General features: G+C 38.1%; 1 protein-coding gene across 4 annotated transcripts in view; it reads left to right on the forward strand.

Annotated features, from left to right (window-relative positions):
• Positions 1-26,320, forward strand: part of PARP8 (poly(ADP-ribose) polymerase family member 8) — a 178,754-nt gene that overhangs the window by 151,773 nt on the left and 661 nt on the right. For all 4 annotated transcript variants that reach the window (XM_059173947.1, XM_059173948.1, XM_059173946.1 and 1 more), the window contains 10 exons: positions 2,703-2,828; positions 4,064-4,129; positions 6,613-6,680; positions 8,385-8,433; positions 9,569-9,681; positions 9,915-9,987; positions 11,242-11,311; positions 14,146-14,219; positions 15,314-15,383; positions 16,235-16,319. In XM_059173947.1, the coding sequence (XP_059029930.1) occupies positions 2,703-2,828; positions 4,064-4,129; positions 6,613-6,680; positions 8,385-8,433; positions 9,569-9,681; positions 9,915-9,987; positions 11,242-11,311; positions 14,146-14,219; positions 15,314-15,383; positions 16,235-16,319 (794 nt within the window). The remainder of the gene's footprint in view (positions 1-2,702; positions 2,829-4,063; positions 4,130-6,612; positions 6,681-8,384; positions 8,434-9,568; positions 9,682-9,914; positions 9,988-11,241; positions 11,312-14,145; positions 14,220-15,313; positions 15,384-16,234; positions 16,320-26,320) is intronic.

Genomic DNA, 26,320 nt, shown 5'->3' on the forward strand with positions numbered 1-26,320 from the left:
TTAAACAACTCCTTATATAGCCCCCTTCCTCCTGCCTGGTAATCACCATTCTACTTTTTTTTTCTATGAATTTGACTACTTTAAATATACTTCATAAGTGAAATCTGATATTGTTTGTCTTTTTGTGGTTTATTTTATACTGTTTTATTTCACTTAGCATAATGTCCTCAAGGTTCATTGATATTGTAGCCTATAACAGAATTTTCCTTTTTCAGGCTGAATAATTTTTCCTGTATATATATGCCACATTTTCTTTACCCATTCAACTGTCAGTGGACATTTTGTTTGCCTCCATCTCTTGGCTATTGTGAATAATGCTGCTGTGAACATGGGTATGCAAATAGGTCTTTAACATCCTTCTTTGAATTATTTTGGATATATATCCAAAAGTGGGATTGTCACTTCTAGCAGGATCATATGGAAATTCTATTATTAACTTCTTGAGGGGCTTCTGTACTGTTTTTATAGCAGCTGCTGCAATTTATAATGCCATCAGCAGTGCACAAATTCTCCAATTTCTTCATGTGTTCAGCACTTGTTATTTTCTGGTTTTGGTTTTGGTTTTTGGTTTTTGGTTTTTGATAGTAGCCATCCTAATGGTTATGAGGTGATATCTCTTTATGGTTTTGATTTTGATTTCTCTGATGTTTAATAATGTTGAGCATCTTCTCATGTGCTGTTGGCTATCTAGATGTCTTCTTTAATGAATTGTCTATCTGAGTTTTTTGCCATTTTTAAGTCAAATTATTTGATTTCTTCTTGAGTTGTAGGAACTCTTTATATATTCTGGATATTAACCCCCTTTCAGATATCTGATTCACAGATACTTTCTCCCATCCCATGCCATTTCACTCTGTTGATTATGTCCTTTGATGCACCAAAGTTTTAAGTTTGAGGTAGTCCCATTTGTCTATTTTAGCTTTTATTGTTTGTGCTTTGGTGTCAAGCCAAGAAATCATTGCCAAGTCCAATGTCATGAAGTTTTTCCTCATGTTTTCTTGTAGGAGTTTTATAGTTTAAGGTCTTATGTTTAGGTCTTTATTGCATTTGGAGTTAATTTTTGTGTATGGTGTAAGATAAAACTTCATTTTTTTTTCATATTGATATCTAGTTTTGCCACCCATTTGTAGAAAAACTGTTCTTTTCCATTGGGTGGTTTTAGTACCCTTGTGAAAGGTAATTTGACCCTTTATTAAAGCAAAGGGCATGCACTTTTTTAACACTGTAGTTGCATACCGTGACTTGTAATTCTTAAAAATTTTTATAGGATAGTACCAATTCCCTCCCAACTGCCAGTATGTCAGAAAGGGCTATTTTATTTTACTAATTATTCTTTTTCAGATGTTTTTATTTGGATCTTTCTTTATTGAGAGACCAGATAATGCCAAAAACAATTTGTGTCTAGGTTTAAATGCATCTCTCTGGAGTAGAGGGACTGTGAGTGTGGATTCAGAAGACAAAAAGGATTTTATTATGTCTTTATTATATCTATTGCTGAAACTGGATATATACAGACACACACATATAAGTGGAATAATGTGTTGGAAACATATTGGCTCTTTCAGTTCTACCATTTTCTGAGTGAGTCTTGTGGGGTGTATGTCTGTGTACTTGGGAAGGGTTCCTTATAGATCATATACCCAATGGCTTGAGTTTTGCTGATTATTTTAGGTCACTGGAAATTTTGGATGCTGTGATTGGGTAGATGTGTTTTGTGAGTATATATACAACATAGTGAGCCCTACAGCCATTAGGTCACAGTGCCCCTCCCATGAACCACAAGAATCAAAAATTATTTTACTCTTACTCTACTCTTTTTAAATGCCTCTCTAAAAACTTTCTAGAAATATTTTCCTTTCTTTATGATGTCTTCTATCTTCACACTGTTGATGTTTCTGTCCAGGTGCCCTCTCTCCATTTAGACAGTGTCTGTTTTCTCAGTTGACTTGCCAGAGCAGATTTTGGGAAATGGAGAGGGGGCTCTACTCCTGTTAAATGGCACTGCCTCTTAGTAAATTGTGTTAAGAGGTCACAGAAGAACACAGGAATAAAACCATCTTATTTAGAGTACCAAAGTTCATGGATGGCAGAGAAGGTCTCTGAGGCAGAGAGCAGGAAGAAGTAAGGTGATGTCAGGAGTTGTACTGTTCTTGGAGTGCATCAGACTCATTTCCTGAATTTGCTTTCCATCACCTGGAATAGTTTCTCCCAGAGCTCTATCTCCCTTTCTGTCTTCACTCTGGACTCTGTTGAAATATCACCACCTTCCTAGGCACTCTGAAACCCCCTATTGCCTTAGTCTCTACTGCCTGCTTAATTTTCACAGTATTCAGCACTACCAGAAATGTATTTGAGCATATGCTTAACTGATTATTTTGTTATGCATCTTCTCCATTAGAATGTAAATCCATTGAGAGAGAGGACCTGTCTTTCTTGTGCATGTCTGCTATAGAGCCTAGAGCAGTGTGAGAGGACAGTAGGAGTTCATGACAAAGAGATCCGAAGACATAACTGGAAGTAATACATGTTAGTTATTTCAAGTTAATGGTCAAGTTTGGTCAACTGTGGTCTGAAGCTGTAAATTACAGATCTGAGAAGTTGATAGCAGTTTTGAGACTTAGGTGACCATGACAGGCAGAAGCAATGGCAAAGCACGAGCTGAATCTCGAAAGATGCTAACTGTCTCATGTGTGTGTTTCAAGGTGGTAGATCTGCTGGTATCCATGTGTAGGTCTGCGTTGGAATCTCCTAGAAAAGTTGTCATTTTCGAGCCATATCCTTCTGTGGTGGATCCTAACGATCCTCAGATGCTGGCCTTCAACCCCAGGGTGAGTACTGCTCCTCATATACCCATCCTGGCCCCTGTAACAGCAGCTGAGGTTTTAGTCCTGCTAGTTTCCCCCTTTCTGTCTAACCCCCTCCCTCATCAGGCCTACCCTTAACCCGCTGTGGACCCTATCCATTTAGTAAATACAGTTCCTTTCCCACAAACTTGATTAACTGCCTCCTCCAGTCTTTCCCATATCCTGTTACTTCCCTTGTCCTTTCATCTTTTAAAATCACTTTCAGAACTTCATCTTTATGAAGCTACACCCATTTCTTCCTCTCAAATTACAATCTTTACACATCCCATCTGCGTGAAAGGAAGGAAAATAGCAGTAATAACCTCATTAAATATTTTTGAGAGTCTAGCTTAATGTAACCTCACTGTAATTTTTAAGGGTTGTAGGTAAAAGGACCGATTTTTGCTTTCTTTTGTATTTTTACTTAATCATCCCTTGCCTTCTCCCCACTCCCCTTCCTCCCCAGTTACCTGAAGGTTAGTGAAAGTTTAGTCCATGTTGTTGATCAACTGGCATTTCTTGAGAAAACAATTTTATAAACATTCGTGGAGATGAGGCAGAATCCTTCTGAAATAGCAAAATTCTCAAATTACATGAAAGCTAAAATTGCCTTAGTTTCTATTACTACCCATCTTGAAATCATTCTGTGGAAACAATGGCTATATAAAATGTCTTTGGAAAAGCTTTCCTTCTGTCATAAGTGGCAGGAGTACACAGAGTTAGAGTATACTTAAAGATGAATTATCAGTTAAGTGTGTGGTGTCATTTATACACTTATTAGTCATATTCTTTTGGTAACAATCTTTCAATCAAAAGAAAATAGAAACAAAATGATATTATGAGACTTAAAGTGGATTTTTATATTTTAGAAGGATTCTGTTCTTACTTTATTCATCATGGCTTAATTTTTTTGGTGAGACAAAGAATCAAGAGCCCAATATCTTGTTTATATTTGTAGTTTTTCCCCTGTAGGCTAAACATGATTTTATGTACTTATATTAGGATTGGGATTGCAATGTTCTTCTTTCTTCCTTCTATCTCAGTTATGTATCCTACATCCTAGAATCATCTTATTAAAGCCTTTCCTTTTTTGTGCACAGCACAGTCTTTCAAATCGACTCTGAAGGGAAATCCACGTACAGAAATAATGTGTTTCTCTAGTAACATGTAGACTTGCAAAGGCTTATAGTGAATACTTTTTTTTTTCCCCACTCAAACAGAAGAAGAACTATGATCGAGTAATGAAAGCACTGGATAGCATAACTTCCATTAGAGAAATGACACAAGTAAGTGTATCATCTTGTGGTTTTGTACAGTTTAGTTTTGCTTGAGTAAAATCATATTTTAAAAATGTCTGAGGGTACTGGCTGTGTAGTGAAATGTAGATTTTTCTATTAGATGGGAGTATAATTAAAAAACTTTAAAAATTAAAAGTGTGTCATACTAGGAGGTTTTAATTAAATTACATCGTTGTATTGGTGGGCTACCACTGTGACTTTTGGAGGGTAATTGCATGATTATATTCCTAATGTTCTCTGCGACAGTTGGAGTATATGGAGGTATGTTGGACTATCTTAAAGCAAGGGTTAAATCTGGTACCATCTTCCTAGACTGCTCATTTTAATTAATGGTAGTACTTTTAACACATTATTTTAATGTCAAAATAAAAACAGATATTCTATCAAATGTAAATTGTGCATAAATATTTTAAATAGAACATAGAATCTCAAAACAACTTTGGAGGACACAAGCCTCCCCGAGAGTATGAGTTTATATTTTTAGCCATTTGGGGAGGCTTGGTGATGTTTGCTGAGCATGGATGGCAGTTTATTATGAAAGTCTAACATACCACTGGGCTGTAGTCCAGCTCTTCGAAAAGCACATGCTATTGAATTTCTGAGGCTTTTCCACTGCCAAAAATTTGGAGAGAGACTAAAAACTCATCAATGATAAATAGAAATTAATAATCTGTAATTGACAACAACACACATTATGGATTTGGTTTGCATATGGCGGTTCCAAGGCTTGCACTACGCTACAGACCCTGGAGGCTTATCCTATTACCCTGGGTCATTTCTGTCTTTGGGGAGAGAGTATTGGACTCCTTCAGTCTTGAGGCCTGCAAAGCTTCACTGCCACTCCTCCCTTTACCTCCGCTATCGCCACTGCTGTATTTGAAATGTGCTCCCAGAGTACGTTTTTACATTTCCAAATTTGAGTTTTGAGTCTTTGGATAGTTATTTATTCAGGTGGTCAAATATTCATCCGTTTGTCCAACAAATAGTGTGTGTCAGACAATGGTAAACAAAGAGATCCTTAATTTACAAGTTAGATCATTTGCTTAAAAACCATCATCCTGGCTCGTTGTTTTTCTATGCCCATACTTTTCTGTATTATCTGAATTCCTTCTCAAACAAATATTATTATTTGTATAAGGAAGAGAAAACAATGAAATACATTTCCACTTAAGGGGGAGAACGAACCTATTGGCTTATACAAAGTTAAATAAACATTTTTTAGTCACCAAAGACTTCGGTGGTACTAGGGTGTTTATTATACTATACCCTAGACCCAGATCATTCTCGGATAAAAATAGCTACGATATTCTGACTCTGGGATCAGCTCTCTGCCAAAATTTTCTTCCTTTATTCTGGGTCATGTGTAAGCTATTTTAATAGAAGGCAGTGCAGACAGTTGAGTGTCAACCTAGGAAGTCAGAGGCAGCGGGTGTTGTATAATTTGCTCATCAGTGATGCGGCCTGTGACCTTGGGCAAGTTGCTTAATTGCTTGATACTTAGCTTCTTCACTATCAAGGTGGTAAATAGTAACACTGCACCTCCTTCCAGTCTGCACTCCATAGGGATGCTGTCAGGTTCTATTGCATCAAATCCTTTATACCTCTCCAAGTAAATATAACATTATACTGTCCTATTTTCTAGAAGGTACTGCCCTGTGGTAGTGGTAAATTGTCACAGACAGATCGCCTTTTGTTTTATGAAAAAGTAAATTGTCTGGGTAAATTCCACTAAATACTTTGAAAAAAAAAGAGGGGGGACTCTTCTTATGTAAATTTCATCTAGTTTTCTCATGTAAAGCTCTGCACCTAAGTCAGTACCTTCAGATATGAGCTGGAGTAGTAGCTCTCACAAGTTTTGCTTTAATGCTAGTTCAAAGTTAAAAACCCTCATCATCAGAAAGAGACCGCACCTAACACTTGCTGAAGGTGGGGGGAGAGATTTAATTGAAGGACTGCCCTGGGGGAGAGTGAGTGAGGTCACCTCCAAGGAAGACAAAAGTGATGGAGGTTTTTAAAGGGAGAGCAGAGACGGAACAGAAGGGGGCTCCAGAGAAGTAAAAATAAGGGGAATGGGGAAGCAGAAAATTACAGAAGAGGGATGAGTAGAGAATTAGGAAGGTTAGCGGTGTGGGTGGGTACAAGGGAGGTAACTTTTGTTGTTGGGCAGCATCGCTTTTGCTGGAGCAGAAACTCAGCTGGGGGGCTGGGATCTCCTTTAGACTTGATTAAACCTCTTGGAGCTACATGTCTGGGCAAGTCCATTGTGCACATGAAGTTCAGAGTTCACATCACCTTGGGGGGGGTGGCGTTAGGGGAGCACATGAGGGTAGTCACAGCCACAAAGCTTCTGGCTTTAACTAGATTAGACATACCTCTTCAACCTGATATTCCTTTTGCATAAAGGAAAAAATGAGAAAGGAAGAAAAGGAATTTTTAAGAAAAATCAAGAAGTATAATGACTTTTTTTCCAGGCACCATATCTGGAAATCAAGAAGCAGATGGATAAACAAGACCCCCTTGCTCATCCCCTACTGCAATGGTATAAAATTTTAGTTTTCCTCTTAACGAAAACAGCATCATTTTCTACTGCCTGCTTTAAGGGGAAAAAAAAAGGCCTATTTTACAAGACCTGCAATGCTACAGTTCTACAAGCCTATGAGGCCTGGTGATTTTACAGAGTCCGTAATGACTCACACTTTAATTAAAACTTGTATATCACAAGGGGAAGAAAATGCTGTCCTATGCGCTACGCAGATAATGTATTTGACAGCCGTTTGTCTATCATTTAAAAAAAAAAATGTGATTAGCCGGATTATATGGTGAAGCCGTTTTGGTTCATTTAATTTTCTAGTTAACTGAGGACTCAGCAACAAAACTCAGTTTCAAACATTTATTGAAAAATCTTTCTAAAATGTATGTTGTGTATGGTTCACTTCCTTAACAAGAACAGTATAAATTTGATGAAATCTTTGTTTGACGACTGCAGAAGTGTTCGGAGTGAGCCTGGTGAGGGGCCTAGTCCAGCATGGATCCTAGAAAGGCTAGTTGAGAATAGGAGAGCGGGTTGAGAAGGCCTCTCCTACCACGCCTGCTTCAAAGCCTTTGCCCTCTGGTTTCTAACTTGCAAAGTGAAAACAATAGTACCTACTCCCCTTACCTCTGAGGGTTTTATGCACATACGTCTTTGAAATCACTGAAAACTTAAAGACTGTGAAATTCACCAAGATTATACATTTATTCAAGTGTAAAGATTATAAGTGATGGTTCTGAATGAGATTTATTCTATGCTACAACCAGGAAGTTTTTAAAAATTATGGAAAGATGGGCAAAGGAGAAAGAATGATTCTGGTTACTTAACTTTCACTTAGGATTTTACAATAAACATTTAGTCTAATAAAACTTTAAAAAATTAGATTTGGAAGTCTTCCTTTTTTGTGTCCGTAATGATCTATTATTAAAATTCTGTTTGAGTAGAATAACAGAGTTTTCATTGTAAGTTTTTACATTCTCACATGAAATCATATTCAGAATGAAAGTAAAAATCTCAAATATCTAATCTCTTTTTTTTCCTGCCCCTGTAGTCAGCCTCATTGTTAACTTTAATTATTTGTGATCATTTCCTTCAGCTTGTTAGTCACTTTTTCAAGGAGAAGAAAATCTACAAAACTGTTTTGTTAGAGTTTTCCCTAGTTATTATTTTCTGTTCTGAAAAACATAAAAATAACTAATTCTTTCAGATAACAATGTAATTTTTTTCAACCTCAGTGTCTAAATATGGTGAATAACAGTTTGTGTATATATCACCATATATATCAGCACAAAGATCTTCAAATATATAAAGAAAGAAAAAGATCTTCACAGGAACTCGTTCTTAATGAGACAGGGTAGGGAAGAGCCAAGGAAGCTGATGTATCTAAGCTTTGCACCTCGACAATCATCCTTTGAAAGTATGTTTAGAAATGTTCATTTGTCAATATCTGAAGTCCTAATGATTAAAAATCATTATCTGTTAGGTTTTAAGGGACTACTTCTTCATTCTCAGATTATTATCTTCTTTGTTACATAAGCTCTTTAAATTATTTCAGGAACCAAAGCAAAGGGATGTAATTAAGTAAAATGGTTACTCAATTTAGTTAATGTCACGGCAAACGTAAGTTCCGATCACTTGCCAACTAAGGGAAAAAAAACATTAAATATATTTGGCATATATTTGTGACTGATGGACTATTTTAATTAATTTCAGGGTTATTTCAAGTAATAGGTCACATATTGTGAAACTGCCAGTTAACAGGGTAAGTTTTTTTTTTAACATATACATACAGAAATGGGAAGAGTCCTGACTGGTTGGGAGAAGTGACCCCTGTGATTTTTTAGGCAGCCTCTCCAGGAAATTGAAGTAATCCCAGGTTAGGCCTAATTCTTCAGTTTGAAATTACCATATGTGCACCAGCTCCAAGTTTTCCCAAGAAATCAAATTCACATTCAGGCTGCTGCCCTGAACTTTTAAGTAAGTAAAAGGGTCAGTATGAAATTGTTGGGTAGATATTCCACCAGTGATAGGAAGAATCAGGAGTTTGACCAGAAAAAAGGTAATGTGCTTTTTATCATTGTCAGTTTCTTGTCGGCACAGCCCCTCTTTTCCATAGAGGAGAAGATACTGCCTTATCGGCTTAATACACTTAGAAAATAAAGGAAAAAGCTAATTGGCTCTGATTTCAGTTATGATCGAAACCAAAGAAGAGCCGTATCCAAAATCTCAGCTTGCTTGTCTGTGAATCTCTAAGCTGCAAGATTTCCTTTATATTGTACTCCTATATAAGTATTTTCCTATGTGAAAGGGCAGCAATTAGAAAATTTTGTCAAGCCACTAATTCAAAAGATTCTGTTTTAATTTCTTTCCATGAACAAAGGGGGAACTTTGAGTGAATGTAGTGAATGTAGGCTATTTACAGTTTTATAAATGTATGCAAATAAAGCATGATGTTGATAGTTTTTGCAATTTTAAAATCTCGAACTAACTTTTCTTTTCTGCTTAGCCAACTCAGATATTTCCCCAGTTGAATAGCTAGTGTATACTTAGGGAATTCAATAATAAAAGTCTTAAAAAGAAACATAATTAGGAAGGCAGATCTGCTTGGACATGATTACAGAGTGTATTCCAAAGATAAATATAAATGACTTTGGATTGTCTGTGTCCTGTTCCTTTTCCATTAGCCTAAAAAATTACCCTTCATATCAGCAACTCCATATGATAGATCATTTTAGCAGGGTTTTTTTTTTTTTTTTTTTAATGAATGGTCCTGTTAATGTAAGGTAGTATGGCTTGAATCTCAATTAATTCTTAAACCAGTAAAATTTGAAATTGTCATCAATCTGGTTATATGTTAATTTTGACATATTTTCATTTGTCATTATTTTAAATGGCAGCAACTGAAGTTTATGCATACTCCACATCAATTCCTTCTTCTCAGCAGTCCACCAGCCAAAGAATCTAATTTTAGAGCTGCTAAAAAACTCTTTGGAAGCACCTTTGCTTTTCAGTGAGTATGGCTTCCTGTTGATAGGGGTATGTCTCTACCCCAGTCTTCCAGAAATGTATGGGGAGGAAAACATTCTTTTAGTACTTGGCTGTTAGCCCTGAGTAGTCCACTGCTTGATACTTGACTTGGAAATTCAAGATTTCGAGAAGGTACATGACTGATCATATTGTGGCCACTTTCGAAGATTATTAATGTTCGATTTTATTTTGTCCTTCCCCTCCTCTGTGTTTTAGTGGCTCACACATTGAAAATTGGCACTCTATCCTGAGGAATGGTCTGGTTGTTGCTTCTAATACTAGATTGCAGGTAAATTTTCTGAATGCTTTAACAAGACCATATATTCTTTAGTGTTAGAGTTCAGTAAGCAATCCTGGTGCTTTTTTATTACGTGAGAAAGGGGAAGCCAGTGGGCTTTAAAAATTACATAGAATTTCTAAAAGGCAGAAGTAATGTTCATAAAATAACTGAAGCAGAATTGACCAACACACCATCGGGGATGAAGAGGAAAAGAAATTGAATTCCCTATGAGAAAACAATAAAATAAGTTTGAATTTCAGTAGAAGAAAATTATCACGCAGAAAGTAAAACCGTGCAAACATTCTGTCTGCTAATTCAACGCAGATTTCTTGAGCACTGCCCCAGAGTGGGGTACTTTAAGAGGAGATAAGGTAGGGCTAAGAATCAGCAAGAGGGAGATTGGACACCAAAGAGCCATCTGCTGCCTGCTTCATGGTCTCCGGGGCAGTGCTGGGAGTCAGCGGGATATCATGGATATCCCTCATGGGGTATCCCTCATGGGGTATCGTGGATATAGTGCTCATCTTTATTCACGCCCGTCACCTTCAACACCCCACTTCACTCTCATTCAGCTGATTTTCATCTGATGATGGTAATGAGATGCTTAATCCCGTCGCCTGTGCTGGATCCCACACACCAATGACAGTTAAGATGATACAGTTAAATGTAAATGTCCATAAACACACACTTACTGAATTAGTATTCAGTCCATGCTAAATAAGGTCCAGGGGCCCTAAACGTGGAAGTGATGAGAGAGAGTTTAAAATGTTCTGAGTAGTTTCTTAGATCGTCGAAGAGTTTCCGCTAATGAAACTGTTAACCTAAAAGTTTAGAGGAGATAAGAATGGGAAGACAGTGTTGTACAGTGAAACTCTGAATAGGCTACTTTGTTGATGTACTAGCATGTGTGTCCTAATCAAAACTCTGTTGTGTATATTCAACCTGTTTTGTTTTTGTTATTTTGGAGTCATTAACATAAAAATCTATGCTAGTATTTGATAATACTAGCTGTATTTGTCCTGGGTCTGGTGGAAAACCTTTATCAAGGATTTTTCTCTGGCTATCACTTTTCATCTATCAACTCACTGAATGTTGAAGACAAGGATATTAGTAGTACTGTTTTCACAGTAGATCTTAGGAAAGAGCTTTATTGTTTTCTGAGAGTTAATCCTCCCAACATGAGACTGATTCCTTTCTTTTGTAAAATATTCCCCTTTGAAACCATTGACTGTCCACTTTCTGTTCCCTCTCTTCCCCTTTTAGCTCCACGGTGCAATGTATGGGAGTGGAATCTATCTTAGCCCAATGTCAAGCATATCTTTTGGTTACTCAGGTAAGCTCCTGTTTCATTTCTAACCTCAAGTGTGTGAGGTTTTGAATTTTCTTAATGTGTATCAAGTGACTGAAGCTTATTTGATACATTTGCATTTAATTCATTTGATTCATATCAGAAGCAGAAACAAAGCTCACATGTCAGGGTGAATTTAGAATACTTACCCTAATATGTAAAGTGGAATATGTAGTTTTTTTCAATGTCAGAATTAATTTTGTTCAGTGCTTTCTACATTCATTGCCTCCACAAGTAACTATTGAGAATGTGGTATGTGCAAAGCATTCTGTAGAACACAGACTACTCATCTATAGTAATTCACTGACCTGGGTTGTAACTCTGCACCATGCCAGCCTCTTCTCTTTTATTATTGTATATTGTATAAAGATATTTTGAACAGTGTGGGGAATTTAGGATTAGAAAAATATCCTCAAAATTATTCTACTTATTGACATCTTTTTTTTTTTTTTTGGTGATATTGTATGAAAAAATTATTTTGGAAAAAATTGAAAGCATGTGCTTGAGAGGAGCCTGGTAAATGCAAAATATGGAAAGAAAGATCACGAAATTACTAGCATTCTTTATCCTCAGGTGGTACAATTTGGATGATTTCTTTGCACTTTTAAATTTGGGGAATATGTTTCCACAATCAGTGTGATAATTTTTTTAGATCAATAACTTAATGTATTTAAACATGAAGTAATTACACTCACTGTACAAAATTGAAGAAAAAAAAAAAACTGCATAGACCTGTGTAAAGTAACAAGTGGATTTTTTTTTTCTCCTTTCTCCCAACCTCGGTGTTCTCTGCATTTCTCTTCAGACTGCATATATACTTGGTTTTGCTTGTGTGCTCATGTGTATATGCGATTGATTGTATGGTTATATTACATAGTCTCCTGAAGTTGGTGGTGGTGCCTGGTTAGTAAGTCTTAAAATGCTCTGTTATACAAAAGGATATCTTGAGAGTTCAAATCACCAGGTAAATGTTAACCAGGCCAGTATAATTCTGCCTAAGTTCATGCTCTTTCAACCACAGCAAGTTGTTTCTCAGGGTTCTACCCCAAACTTTTCCAGAACACATGTCCTAGGAACACTAAGTGGACTTTGTAGGCCTTTTTTGACCAGCTTCAGAAGTCACATAGTAGCACTTCCCACATTTGTCATAGGTCAGAGCAGTCACAGGCCCCTGCATCTTTGAGGGTTGGGTAATTAGGCTTCATTCCCGAAGGAAAGAGTGACAAAATCCCATTGTAGAAGAGCCTATGGCTTAAGAAATATTGTTGCAACAATCTTTGAAAATACAATATACCAAAATAACACAGGAAATAAACACCAGGGATGTTTAGATGAATCAGTTAAGTGTCTGCCTTTGGCTCAGGTCATGATCCTCGGATTTGGGGATTGAGTCTGGCATTGGGCTCCTTGCTCAGCCAGGAGCCTGCTTCTCCCTCTGCCTGCCCTTTTCCCTGCTTGTGCTCTCTTTCTCTGACAAATAAATAAAATCTTTTAAAAAAAGAAAGAAAGAAAAGAGAAACACCAGGAAGAATAAGATAATAAAGGAAATAGAATGATATAATTCAAAGGAAAAAACAAACTAAAATCAGCATGAATCAGTTTCTAAATCTCATTAAAACGTAACACAATAGAAAAACTAAAATAAAACCAGTTCAAGAAAATACATCCTTGGGGCACCTGGGTGGCTCAGTGGTTTAAGCCTCTGCCTTCGGCTCAGGTCATGATCCCAGGGTTCTGGGATCGAGTCCCACATCAGGCTCTCTACTTAGCAAGGAGCCTGCTTCTTCCTCTCTCTTTGCCTGCCTCTCTGCCTACTTGTGATCTCTCTCTGTCAAATAAATAAATAAAATCTTTTAAAAGAAAAAAAGAAAATACATCCTCAGCATTGATAAGGAAAAACATACCAAGTCATCACATACTTTGAAGTGGCTTTCCGTAGTTGCCTTTCAGGCTGCAAGTGTAGGGGGTGGAGAGCAGCACAGTCCCCCTGAGGATAACAGGCTTTACCTTTCTTCCAGAACCACATGGCTGAAACCCTAGGCCTTGTTCTCAGCTTGATCCTCTCGACCTCTGCAACTTTGTGGGTATATTTCTGACTTGGAAAGAGTTACATTCATACCATTTGCAGTTTATTCTTTCTCATCAAATCTTTATTGAAACAGCAACAACAATAGAAAATCAACCTACTTCTCAATTTCTGGACAGTAGATGAGCATTTCCAAATAAAGTATAGAAAAATACCGATCTCTTCTAAAACAAATAGGAATCTTACTTCTATTTGTCTAAAATCCATCACAGTAAAAAGTCATGGCATTAACAGAGTAAGCTAAAACTTGAGTACCATAGACAAAGGAACTTGTGTAATTTTTCCTTTATTAGATGATACAGTAAATTCTACACAGAATTAAATACAGATCAACAATTCATGAAGCTTCAGCGTAAATGTATTTTTCTGACCTTCTCCTCACCTTCTCCTTCTCCTAACCAGATAGTAAAATGAAAGTTTAAGCTCTACCAGCCCTGTAAAAGCAAATTTTAAGAGTTTTCTAAATGTATCAGTTTTGTGCAAGAGAGTTTCCTATCCCTGTTTTCCAAAGAAAACCAAGCTGGCTTGTCTGCATTCTCACACTCTCAGGACCTTCCGAAACCCACTTGACTTTCCAGGTCAAAGCCGCTGCTCCTTCCAGAGCCCAAGCGTAGTCGTCTGTGGCCAATGCAAATGTCTTCACCTCCGGTAGAACTTTGCGATGCCAGTGGATTGTATTTTAAGGTATCACCCAGCTTTGTCCCTCAGTTACGATTCTGCTGGTGTTTTTCAGGGATGAACAAGAAGCAGAAGGTGACAACCAAAGACGAGCCGGCATCCAGCAGTAAAAGCAGCAGTGCATCACAGGTGTTGTAGCCGCTCGAGGGGCTGATGTGCTGAGTGAGCTCCCGCTTCCTTAGCCAGCAGGGCTTCCATAAGCACTCGGGCTTCTTAAGTCTGCAGAATTATCTTGCATGGCCGTTACCCACAAAGCCATAAAACCGACCCTGAAATGTGATAATCAAAACACCTTTATGCAGTAAATATTCAGCAAGTATTTATTAAGCTCCCATCACAATAGGAGAGATTCCTAGGCAGTGGACTGTAGTGACAAATCAAAAATAGAACCAAAAACAAGAGGAATTTCTTGGGAGCCTACATCCTATTGATGGCTATGGATAAATTGAATATATGTCTAGAGAGGATGAATGCTAGATGGTAGAGAAAAATGGAGAAAAGTCAGGGAAAAGGGCTGTAGAATGCTGTATGTAGAATCATCCGAAGTGATTATGTGGAAGCCTATGGGCAGTGAGTACATGAGCCATATGGGAGAAAGAACATTCCAGACAGAGAAAGACCAAGCATAAATCCCTTGTTATTTCAGTGGAACCAGCCATTCTGGACAAGTGAGAAATCTGCTTAATGAATAATGTGATTTTGAACTGGGCGTGGGGAACTACAACTAACTCTATATCTAAAAACAAAAACAAAACTACAGATTTTCTCCATGAGATTTTCCTGAAACTTCTGCAGCTTAGTTAATGATGCTGTAAAAATGGTCTGGTTTTGAGTAAGTTAGATGATCTGGAATAACTGATTGTAGAGTTTGCAATTTTAATTTTGTTTCCCTTGAAATGAGGATGCCAGGCTTCCAGTAAAAATAAATTTGAGTTCTAATTCTATGATGTGAGGCTGTTAAACTTTAATTGAGCATTTTTAGTTCACTTATCTTGAGACTGATTTAATAATGACTATGTACAGAAATTAAATGATACAACAAATATAGCTTGACATTAAGAAGGAATTCAAGGATATTACTGCTAGTCTAGATAGGCCTTTTTTTTTTTTTTTAAATCTGAAGCTATCTTAGTGGCTATTATTTTTTAATGATGATTAGTTCTTTTCTCACTTGAGCAACTGCCCTATTTTCACTCTGATTTTTAAATTCTTTTGGAATTTAGTCACAGAAAAAAGGGCAGCAGTCCCAATTCCTGCAAAGCCGTAACTTAAAATGCATAGCCTTATGTGAAGGTAAGTTGAAAGTTTCACAAACCTCATAGTGTTAATTCTTTATATTATCTGTGTTTAAGAATTTGACTATATTTCCAGAATGCTCGAAATGGGTTAGTGAAAGCATTGCATTATTCCTTGTGACCTTTTCTAAGGGCACAGATGGAAAACAGTTACAATAGAGATCATAAAGGTGAAAAACAAAGCAGAATTGGCAGGAATTCAGACAGTGCTTTATTTTATTCTTGGCAGGTATCTCAGAATGGTAATTATATTTTTCTGATCAAGTATTGCTAATCTCTTTTGTGAATATGCCACCTTCCTCTTTAAGTTGGTTTTTGAATGATAATACTGTGAAAAATGTGAAAGATGAAGCAAGCACTAAGAAGAGAACCCAATAGGTCTTTCTGCTTCTACACTGACATTATTCCTCTATTCTGAACTTGCGGTAGACAGATTGATAGGTGATTTGCAAGATCGTATACTTTTTCTTGTTCTTGCCATAAAATCTAACCTTGACTAAAAAAAACTGGTGCTGGGAGTTCAGTAGGCACCATTAACTGTCTTTTACATAGTCAACCCTTGATAGTTAATATAGAACATGAAGTTGCTTTCTACATAGTCCCCAAGACAGGAACTGTTTGCTTTTGATACTATACAAGTGATTCCCTTCCTGTTGTTACACTGATGGTGTTTAAAACATAAAATTGCCACACGACATTTCATTGTATTTACTTACACTTTTGATAGCTTATAAGGTTAAACATTTTTCGTGTGTGTTTGTGCATGTACTTTGTGCTTTTAGATTTCTAAGAGGAGGGATAGAGTAACTTAGAATAAAATCATTCTTTAATTTTATCTTCCATTTACAGTCATCACCTCACCTGACCTGCACAAACATGGAGAGATATGGGTCGTCCCAAATACTGATCATGTCTGCACACGATTCTTTTTTGTGTAAGTGTAAAGGTTCAAATCTGTATGTTACTGTCTTCTCCATGAATGAGATAGTGACTACATTATTATTTGGTCACTTTAGCTGCCAATAAGTACCAGACAGATAGTTTCTCATCATCTGAATGTTTCTGTTTTATTTTAATGAGCTGTAAAAAACAGAGGGTTATTTAAAGGCTGTTAACTTAGAAGTGAAGAAAAACTTTGTCTCTTTAGCGATCTATGTGTGCATATATATATATGCATGTGTATGTATGTGTAGACAGACATATACCTATAGATGGATGTAACATGTACACACATGCACACATATACATATGTCTTTAGTTGTTTATGGATTTAAAAAGTATTATAACTAGGAACTAAGAAAATAGTAATGAGAACAAAAAGTTGATGATATGGGTCGCCTGGGTGGCTCAGTGCCTCAGGTCATGATCTCAGGGTCCTGGGATTGGTTCCCACATTGGGCTCCCTGCTCAGCGGGGAGTGCACTTCTCTCTCTCACTCTGCCCCCTGCCCTGCTTCATGTGCATTTTCTCTCAAATAAATAAAATATTTTTTAAAAGGTTGATGATCTGCACTTCATGTAACATTGGCTGACAATGCAAGACATATTGATGTGGATTTTTTGATACAGCTATATCATAAGACCTGCATGAGTGTATAATAGCATTATTTTTTCATCTCCAAATAAATAATGAGTGCAGTAGACCTGATTTTCACCCACCCTTGCTTGACTCCCAACCCTTTCCCTGTCTATTTCTTCCTTACCCACGGTCCTATCGCCAGAAAGACCTTTGGGAAGAATGGAGTATATCCGTTTTATACTTTTATATAGTCTTTGAAAGAGAAGATGGAAAAAAAAACACAGGCCTGTTTTATAAGCCATGTCAAAATGACTGTCTCAAGATTGCTTATATAGTGTTATCTGTAGCACGCTGTGCCTGCAGCATTTGATCTGTTGGCTTATTGGCAGACTGTTCACGATGCAAATTTTATGAACTGTCTGGTTTTCTTTGGGATAGTATGAAAACTGTGACTTTCTTGTGATACTGTTTTACGTATTATGCATTTATGTATCATCTGTACTTCTGATACATATTCATACATACATTCCATATTGTGACATATATATTATCTGTAGATGTCTTTCTTCATGGCAAGGCAGCCGTGAGTATGGTGGACAGAGTCTGCTTTGGTTGGACAGTTTGTGTCCAGGCTGACCAGTTAGGTGACCTTAGCCATTTGGTAGGACCTCTCTGACCTTCATTAGTAGATACAATAAAGCATCATCGGTAGAGAGAGTAGCATGCTGTGTCTCCCGTACCAGGCAGAATCCCAACAGGAAATCTGTGGCCCATGAAAAACACAATTTCTATTACCCACAAGTAGATTGTTTAAAAAGGTGTGGTTTATAGGGGCACCATGGTCTAGTGTAGTAACCTGGATCTAGTAGCACAAGCAGTGCTCTGCATCCCCAGGGCCAAAAGGACAAGGGCAAGGACAAGAAACAGTTCTCAGAACCCAGTAGGAGAACCTTTTCTAGTTCAGTAGCTTCGAAAAGAGCTGGAGCCTTCAGCTGAGGGACTTACATAGACCAACGTGCCCTTATGGGCCTGGAACCAAGGGAAACCTGGACTTTGCCCCACCGCCACTGTCTTGCTCAGACTCCCCATTGCTTAAACCCTGCCCAAGAGTAGAGGGCAAGTGAGCTTATTATAAGAGTTACAGAGCAACCTCCTTTGTCAGAAGGCAAGGTAGAGAAGGGTGCCATGTGGGTCTGGAGCTTCCTGGGGAAGCTAGCTATATGCGATTTTAAGATTCTTATGAGGACAAAGTTAGCACAGTGCAGGTCTTCAACGAAAGGCACTCACTAGGAGTACCTGGGTGGCTCAGTCAGTTAAGCGTCTGTGTTCAGCTCAGATCATGAACTCAGGGTCCTGGGATCAAGCCCCACATCGGGCTCCTTGCCCATCGGGAAGTCTGCTTCTCCCTCTCCCTCTGTGTTCTCATGTTCTCTCTCAAATAAAGAAATAAAAATCTTAAAAAAAAAAAGGGGGACTCATTAAATTCCCCCCACCTTCTTTCTTGACCATCATGACTGTTACCTCCTGTTAGAATATTGGCCTTCCAAAAGACCTATCCAGTCACAAATTTGTTTGATTGAGTGACCGTATGATTTAGATGGAAAAGTAACTCCAAAACCTGTTCCTTAGCCTGATGTTAATCAGTTAATTTACTCCTCTTAGTATCTTGCTAAAGTTCAAATTCATTAAGCTAAATAAGCAACTTTAGGCAGTAGGCATTCTAACATTATTTCTTTGAAATTTTACATAAATCATATGTAAAATAAATTTTTAGGAATATATGTGTCATGTGTATGTCTGGAGAGATGGATTTCCCTATTTATTAGAAGAAAAAAAATGAGGAAAGACCATCTGAAGAAAAGAGAATAAAATTCTTCCAGTATACTTAGATGGTTTCCAGTATTGTAAAGAAAAAAAAAATCTGTTAAGGTAATTGTTTTCATTTCTTTCATAAATACAGAAGAGATTTCATCCTATTTCTCTGCACCCTCAGGAGAAAAGAGACTAATTAAGAAAATTGATAAGATTCAAACACATCAGAAGGAGAATCCATTCACTAATTAATGTACATTTTAATTACAATCATCAGCTTCTTTATAAAAGATAAAAATCACAGAGTTCTATGAGTAATGTGCCTTCCCAGTGAGTGGTAACATCTAGGAAAAGATAAATTGTTGAGAAAGAAGTGAGTTATCACAAATATACTGTTATCAGGCAGAAAATCTTATTTTCTTATTCTCATTTTATTCTGATCTTTTTAAATTAACATTATCTAATTCCTTATGTTAGAAGTTTGGCCTGATGACTAGAATATAAATTATTGGGAGCTTCCTTTTTAAATCTATTATTAAGTGAAACTACAAAAAATCAAAATAGTTTCCATGCTAATCTGATTTCTAGAATGGAGATAATAAGATAGGTGTTTAATATCCTCATCATACTCTCTCTAACAAGTGAACAACGACACAGAATCAGAGAAGAATTGGGGGGATATTTTAGGGAACAGACTACTGTATCAAAAAATTGAAAGTAAAATTTAAGGGAAGATATCACTTAAAGAAAGAAATTCGAAAAGTTTTGTTTAATAATTTCAAAATGAATTAATCAAATTTTAATGCTTTAGGCAAAATGTAATAATTCAGATGTTGTAAACAGATTCTAGCCAATTCTAGGTATTATTACACTGCAAAACTTCCGATTTAAAAGTCAATTTTTTCGTTGTATCCGAATTTTCCGTGTCAGAAAGGGCTGACTCCTACTCTTGCCTTTGTTTACTCTCCTGATGCCCTGCAGCACCTCCCCTGGTTCCTGATGCACGGTTCCTTGTCAGTAGATTTCTAATGCATGAACAAAGACAAAGCTGAAAAGAGAAAGATTTTAGCTTATGTATAGTTTTGTTTTGTTTTGTTTTGTTTTTTGGTGAAAGTTTGAAATCTATCTAAAGAGGCAGATACAAGAAAAATTCGTAAAATAAGAACTGTATCATGGCCATTCAGTGAAAAGAAAGAGGACTTTCATCATGAATTTGCAAAAAAAAAAAAAAAAAAACACCACCACAACAGTGTTTGAATGGTAACATAGTGAGGAGACAGACAATTTATTTATAAAGTTGGAAGACAAACCATTCGGTCACGGCTCGGTGAAGCTGTGTGGCATTAGCTGTGTGACATCAAGCTGATACGATCCGGAACTTTGCTTTATCCCCAGCCTATAATAAATCCAATTTCTCTGTCTGCAACCCAGATCCCTTTCCAAGATTGAAACTGCCACATCACTCTCCTGAGTAAAACTCTTGAGAAGCTGCTTGCTTCTTGTAAGATGAAGTCCAGTCTCCTTCACAAAGGAAACCAACTCACTTCCCAGCCGTTTGTTCTTCCTTCAGCATAGCTGTGTTAGAAGATCAAGGATATAGCCCCTCCCCGCCTTCCCTCCTCTCTCACGGCCTCACACCTCCTCCCCCCCCACCCAGGGCCCTGGTTTTTATTACCCATGATTTCTCAGCTTAGGTATTAGGCTTCACAACCTAAACTGTATGCTGTGATTCCCACAATGCTTATGCTTTTCCTCTTTCCTTTCTCCAGTAACCTTGGATTCTCTCTCACCTCACACTACTTTATCTGATTCCCGCTCTTTTAAATATTAGCATATGCCTTCCCTCCTCCCGGAAACTTTCCCTCACTCGTGCTACTCCTTGGTGTTATTGTGCGGATGCCATGGGCTTTGTTTTTATCACTGAGTTGTTCTTATGTACGATCTTTTCCATTATCCCGCATACATATTGAGGTTGGGGATTGTATGGCTCATTTATCTTTGTGTGCCTAGCACAGTGCTTGGCAGAGAAGTAGGAATGAAGGAAATACCCACACCTAACTGCTCGCTAGGTATTTCCCCTCAAAAAGTCTGCTCATACCTTAAAATCATTGCTAAATCCCATTGCTAAAATCCCATTGCTAAATCCCATTGCTAAAATCATTGCTAAAACCCATTGCTAAATCCCCAGGTCAAGTTCTTGGCTTCCCCAGTCTACGCAGTGATTTTACTCAAAGACACTTGCAATCCTGAGCTTTAGTTTTTAATGTCTTTTTCCTTGACACTATAGTCATCAGCCCCCATGCATATCTTTACACAGTTTTCTCCTTTCAATACCTTTGTTTCCACAGATATATCATTCTCTACCCCAGAGTCCACCAAAAGATTACTAGTTTTTCTCTAGGCTTCCAATTTTGTTATTGCCCCAATCTGTCTTGTACACTGCCAAATTTATTAAACATTAACATTATTACACTAGTGATAACTGTTCATTTATAGAAACTAAAATCAAAGGTAAGCAAAAAAGAAGAAAGTCACCCATAATATCCCACTTGGAGTTAACTATATTTAATCTTTTAGTGTATAGCCTACATTTCTATAAAATTTTTAAAGATCATTCTATTTATATCCCACTAATATTCCTAAAGCAGAGTCTTGATTATATCTTGTTCATAAATTCTGATAGTTTTTAACAAATGAAGACATGACATTCTCCAACAAAGAGCCCATTTTATCTTACTTCAATGACCCGTACAGACCATTGATGGAATAAAATTATTATCTAAGGTCTTTCTTGAAAACAACGTGGAAGTGTTTTTCCCACCACTGTGCTTTGCTCAGTCCGTCCAAAGGATAGGCCCACCTGCCAGCTCAGCCTTAGCTAGTCTCCCAAGGCTCAATTTCATGGTCTTTTCCGTGGGGTCTTTCCTGACATCCCAATCAGACACGATGTCTGTCTTTAAGTTTTACTCGTCCTTGCTCGTCCTAAAATTGCTCGTCCTTCCTGCCGGTCTTAGAGTTATTTGCATAACTCTATTATCTCCTCTAGTACAATGCAAATTCTGTTCCCCAAAACACTTAACACATAGTATAGGAGAGCAGTGACAAAGACTGAATGTTCCAACATAATGAAGAAATTGTACATGGGCGATGATGTAGATAATGCTCTTAGAGCATCAGATACCTTAAGGAACTTTGGAGAAGTGCTGGATAGCATTCCGTTTGCAGTGAATTTCTCCTCTTTGTTGCTAATGAAAAACAATGCAGTCATTTCCGGGTTCCAGATTTAGGGAGTCTGAAAACAAATTGACGTGTACCATTCTTTAAAGCTGTCACAAAGCTGCTGCGTGAGTTTGGGAATATAACTTGTGAATGCATTCAAAAGTCTTCATCCAGGAAATTTCCTAACTTAACTCAACCTGGAGAGTTCCAGGCAGCTAAATTCCCTCTGTTCTCTTTATTTCTTTCTCATACCTTTTTAAGCAAATTGGTTTTTTTTTTTTAATTAAAATTTTAGTAATCTTTTAATGCCCCTGGGAACTATCTCGTACATATAAAGTATGTTTCCTTTTAGATGGTTTCTTTTTTCCTTCTCCAGAAAACCCCAGTCAAGTTTTTCGTTTCCCTATTGATACCAGTCTTGCTCCATTTCTTCTTTTTTAATCTAGTTGCTTTCTGGACATAAATGAACTTTACTGTTAAATTAGCAGTTGAGTGTGTGTCTGGAATACTAATTAATAGCTGTAAAGCATTCTGTGTGCCATATTATAGCATATGCCCTAATGCCACTAGCAACGCATGTATCTAGACGGCTGCCAGTTCACCCCATCAAATGGTAGTTTGCCTTTCCTGTATTATGATATATACAGCATTGTTTAAGACACCTCAATGCCTGTGGCCACTTTTACCCTTCCAACCCACAACTGCTGTGCTTCCCTGTGGGCGTCATAGACAATGGAAGACTAAGCATTTTTCTTAATGCTTTTGATCTCCATCTCAATCTCTTGCTCTTGCTCTCTAGTCTCTGCTTGCTTTTGCCCCCAGGTTCGTTCTGTCCTAAGTTATTATTGTTTATTTAAAGAATGTGATTCTCATCTTCTCTCCATTCACTGCAAATGCTTTTCAGAAGTCAGTGAGCATGTAGTATTTAGGGATAGCAAACTCTTCCATTTGATGGTGTTGGGTCTCCCAGTAATGGGTACGTGATTAAAGGAGTGAGACTGATACAAAGCGAAAGTCAAGCAAAACTTTATTTCGCGCTAGCATCAAGAATCAAACCGACCGTCAAACAGAACAGTTGGGGCCGCACCTTACAGAGAGGATGACCTTTCTCTGTTTCACGGACTAGCTTTTATAGAGCAAAGGCCACGTGGTTGGGCCTGGCCACGCACAGGTGGCCAATGAAGTACAGAGAAAGACGTGCTAGGTGACCATAGTCGTGCTAGGTGACCAACTGAATTACAATTTACCCTAGTAAACATTTGAACCAGCCTGTCACCTTGCTCAGAATTGGCGCCCAAAAGGTGCCCAAAGGGTGGGGCCCATACTCCTTGGTAGCTAGGAGACAGTATGCGTCCCCACTGATTGAATACCTCGACTTGGCCTGACCCACCCTTTTTACTTGGACTTTGTTACCTGGGACTGGTTTCCAGGACTTGTTTTTAAGTAAGTTCCGGGGGCGGGGGGGTGGGGGGCGAGGAAGAGTCAATTTAAGTTTTACAACAAAATGGCAGTTCAACTGGGGTGAGGCCCCTCTGGCTGAATAGGCCCTTACAATGGAAATAGGGTGTTAGGGAGGTGGGACATGACTGGAGAGGATTTTTAGGTTTGGGTTATGAGGGACCCTGGGGTGCCATGACAGAGCCATTGGATTTTTGTCCTGCAAGTGAAGTGGAGGCCATTTGTGTCCTATTTTATCCTATTTGTATCTGTTTTCTAGCAGGGCAGGAAAGTCTTCTAAGGGGGATCATGGGGCTCGATATGGAGACTGAGAGATCAGTTATAATGTTCTTACAATCATCTAGGTCAGTGTTTTCCCACTCCAGGAGAAAACGTGTTTGACATTGTGACTTTGGAAAAAACAAGGCTTACTTCGCAGGGTGCGTTCAGTATTTTGTGTCCTATTCTATTCTAATTTCATTGAAAAATGCTAGCCCGGACACTCTTAGTTTCAGATCCTGCTAATTGTACATAACCTGCAACTTGAAAATCACTTATTTAAATGAATGGTAATGGAGCCCTAGATGAAGGTAATGTCATCAAACGGAGAGAAGGTGCAACTGGGAGTAATTAGGAAAAGAGAGGGGAAGATGACTTCGTGATTTATTGGATTTAGGCACATGGAAGAGCCAAGAATGACTGAAGTTCTCTTGTTGAGAGACAGAGTAGGTGATGGTACTCCAAATTGAGATTTTGTTAGAGTTAAAAAAAAAAAAAAAGCAGTCTTGGGATAAAAAATTAAGTTCAGTTTTGAATATACTAGATTTGTGATTTCTATGGGAAAATTTATTTTTTATTTTTTTAAGATTTTTTATTTATTTATCAGAGAGAGAGAGGAGCGAGAGTGAGCACAGGCAGACAGAGTGGCAGGTAGAGGCAGAGGGAGAAGCAGGCTCCCTGCCAAGCAAGGAGCCCGATGTGGGACTCGATCCCAGGACGCTGGGATCATGACCTGGGCTGAAGGCAGCTGCTTAACCAACTGAGCCACCCAGGCGTCCCCCTATGGGAAAATTATAGTTAGGGAAAGATGTAAGGATGAGAGATATAGTTTAGGAATCAGCATGTGGGTGATCATTAAAGCAGCGGGAGAGACTGAAATAATTGAGAGTTTGCATATCATGAAAAGAGAAAACACTGAGAGTGAATTGTGGATAAAGCCAGCATTGAAATGGGAGGCTAGGGAAGAGGAGCGGTGAAGGTGACTGAGAATTAATAATCAAAGGGCCAACTAGGGAGTGAAGAGATAATGTAGCTTCAGGAAAAAGAGCAGTCAGCTGTATCACGTACTGCAGACGTAGCGGGTAGAATCCGAATTCCTCATCTAAGAGGCCCTGGGTAGCCATAGTCCGGACTTCCAGCAGAGTGGGAGGATGGGAAGAATGACTGCAGTGGGTTGAGGAAAAGCAGTTAGATTGTACTGCAGACAAATCTCGAAGGTCAGCTTTAAATTGAACGAGTAGAGCTGGTAGTACGTAGGCTGGGTATCAGTTAAGCCAAGAATATCTTACTCAACTCAACTTTGTGTCCAGAGGACACAGATGCTATAGAGACAGAGTAAACATAAATGCATATTAGGAAGATGAGGAGCGAGCCGTGTGGACTGGTGTAAGTGTAACTGCAGTCTGGTGTTCTTAGTGTCTCCATCCTCTTTTTGGCAGTGTCTTTTCCTTTCCCAAATCCAGATCCTTGAGGAACTAGCTGGATTGGCTCCGTAAATACCACTATGTCCCTCGGGATGAGTCTGCAAGCCAGGTTGCCTCCCCAGCCTTGGCTCAGTGCTGTGGATGCCTTAGTGTGCCCTTTGACCCATGGGTAGCCGGGATGTAACATATTTTACTTGCCCAATAAAATGTAACTTTTACACAGTTTGCCACAAAGCACCAAATTAGATTTGGACAGTGCTTAAAGCATGTCACTTAAACGTTCTCCATTTAATTAATAGAGCACTTACAGTTTAATCTCCGGGGAGAATCATTCTAAGTGGGCCCTTTCTTTTCTTCACAGTAACGTTTCACCATTGAGTGTCTTATATCCACACATGTGTGCGTACATGCATGCGTGTGGACATACTTGTATGGATAGAATTAACCAAGTTGATAGGCAACCATAAGTCAGTTCTTAGAGTTTAAATGTGATATGGATTCAGTTATCACTGGGTGTTTGAGCAGTGGATTATGTAAGGACCTGAGTTCTCATTGCTGTACATCATCTCTTCCATTTTCCTGTATTGTGCTATTTCAGGAGAATTTTTATGTAGTGAGGAAAAGACAGTGGTGTTCATAAATCTTTGAGGCTGCTTACAAGCCTGGTTATCTATTTTGAAGTAATTACTGCTTCTCGAAAGCTTCTGTCTTGAAGTCATTTGTACAAAGTAAAATTAATTCATTACCTATTCTTCTTCTGAATCTTATCACAGAAGTTTAAAAATTCTTTCCTGGAAAATTCTTACTGCCCAAGTAAGTTTATTTGAGGAAATGAATGATCACCTAAAACGCACTTCTTTCTCTCTAAGGGACTTAGTAATTGCTGTCCTTTCACGTTATATTTCCACTTCTATAGCTTAGCACACTTGCATTCTTGTGTGTACCGGCATAAATCAGAATATCTTCTAGAGTCAGACTACATTGAGCTACCAGTGATAAGGAAAAAAGGCGGCACTGATCACAAAGGAATAATAATGAGAAGGCTGGCGGGCCGAAGGAGCAGCGGCAGAATGTGAAGTAATTTCTAAGGGTGTTGTAGATCAGAAAATAAACAAATGAGATAAGTGGGAGTGGGCCTCACAAGCTTCGAACCTAGGGAATCAAAAGCTGGAGCTGGCATGCTCTTCCACGGGAGGCTTCATGGAACAGCTGAGTGGGAGATGTCCACCAGGCAAAGACACAGGCA

This window comes from Mustela lutreola, chromosome 5 (genome assembly GCF_030435805.1).
Source record: "Mustela lutreola isolate mMusLut2 chromosome 5, mMusLut2.pri, whole genome shotgun sequence".
In the NCBI taxonomy this organism is placed as follows: domain Eukaryota; kingdom Metazoa; phylum Chordata; class Mammalia; order Carnivora; family Mustelidae; genus Mustela; species Mustela lutreola.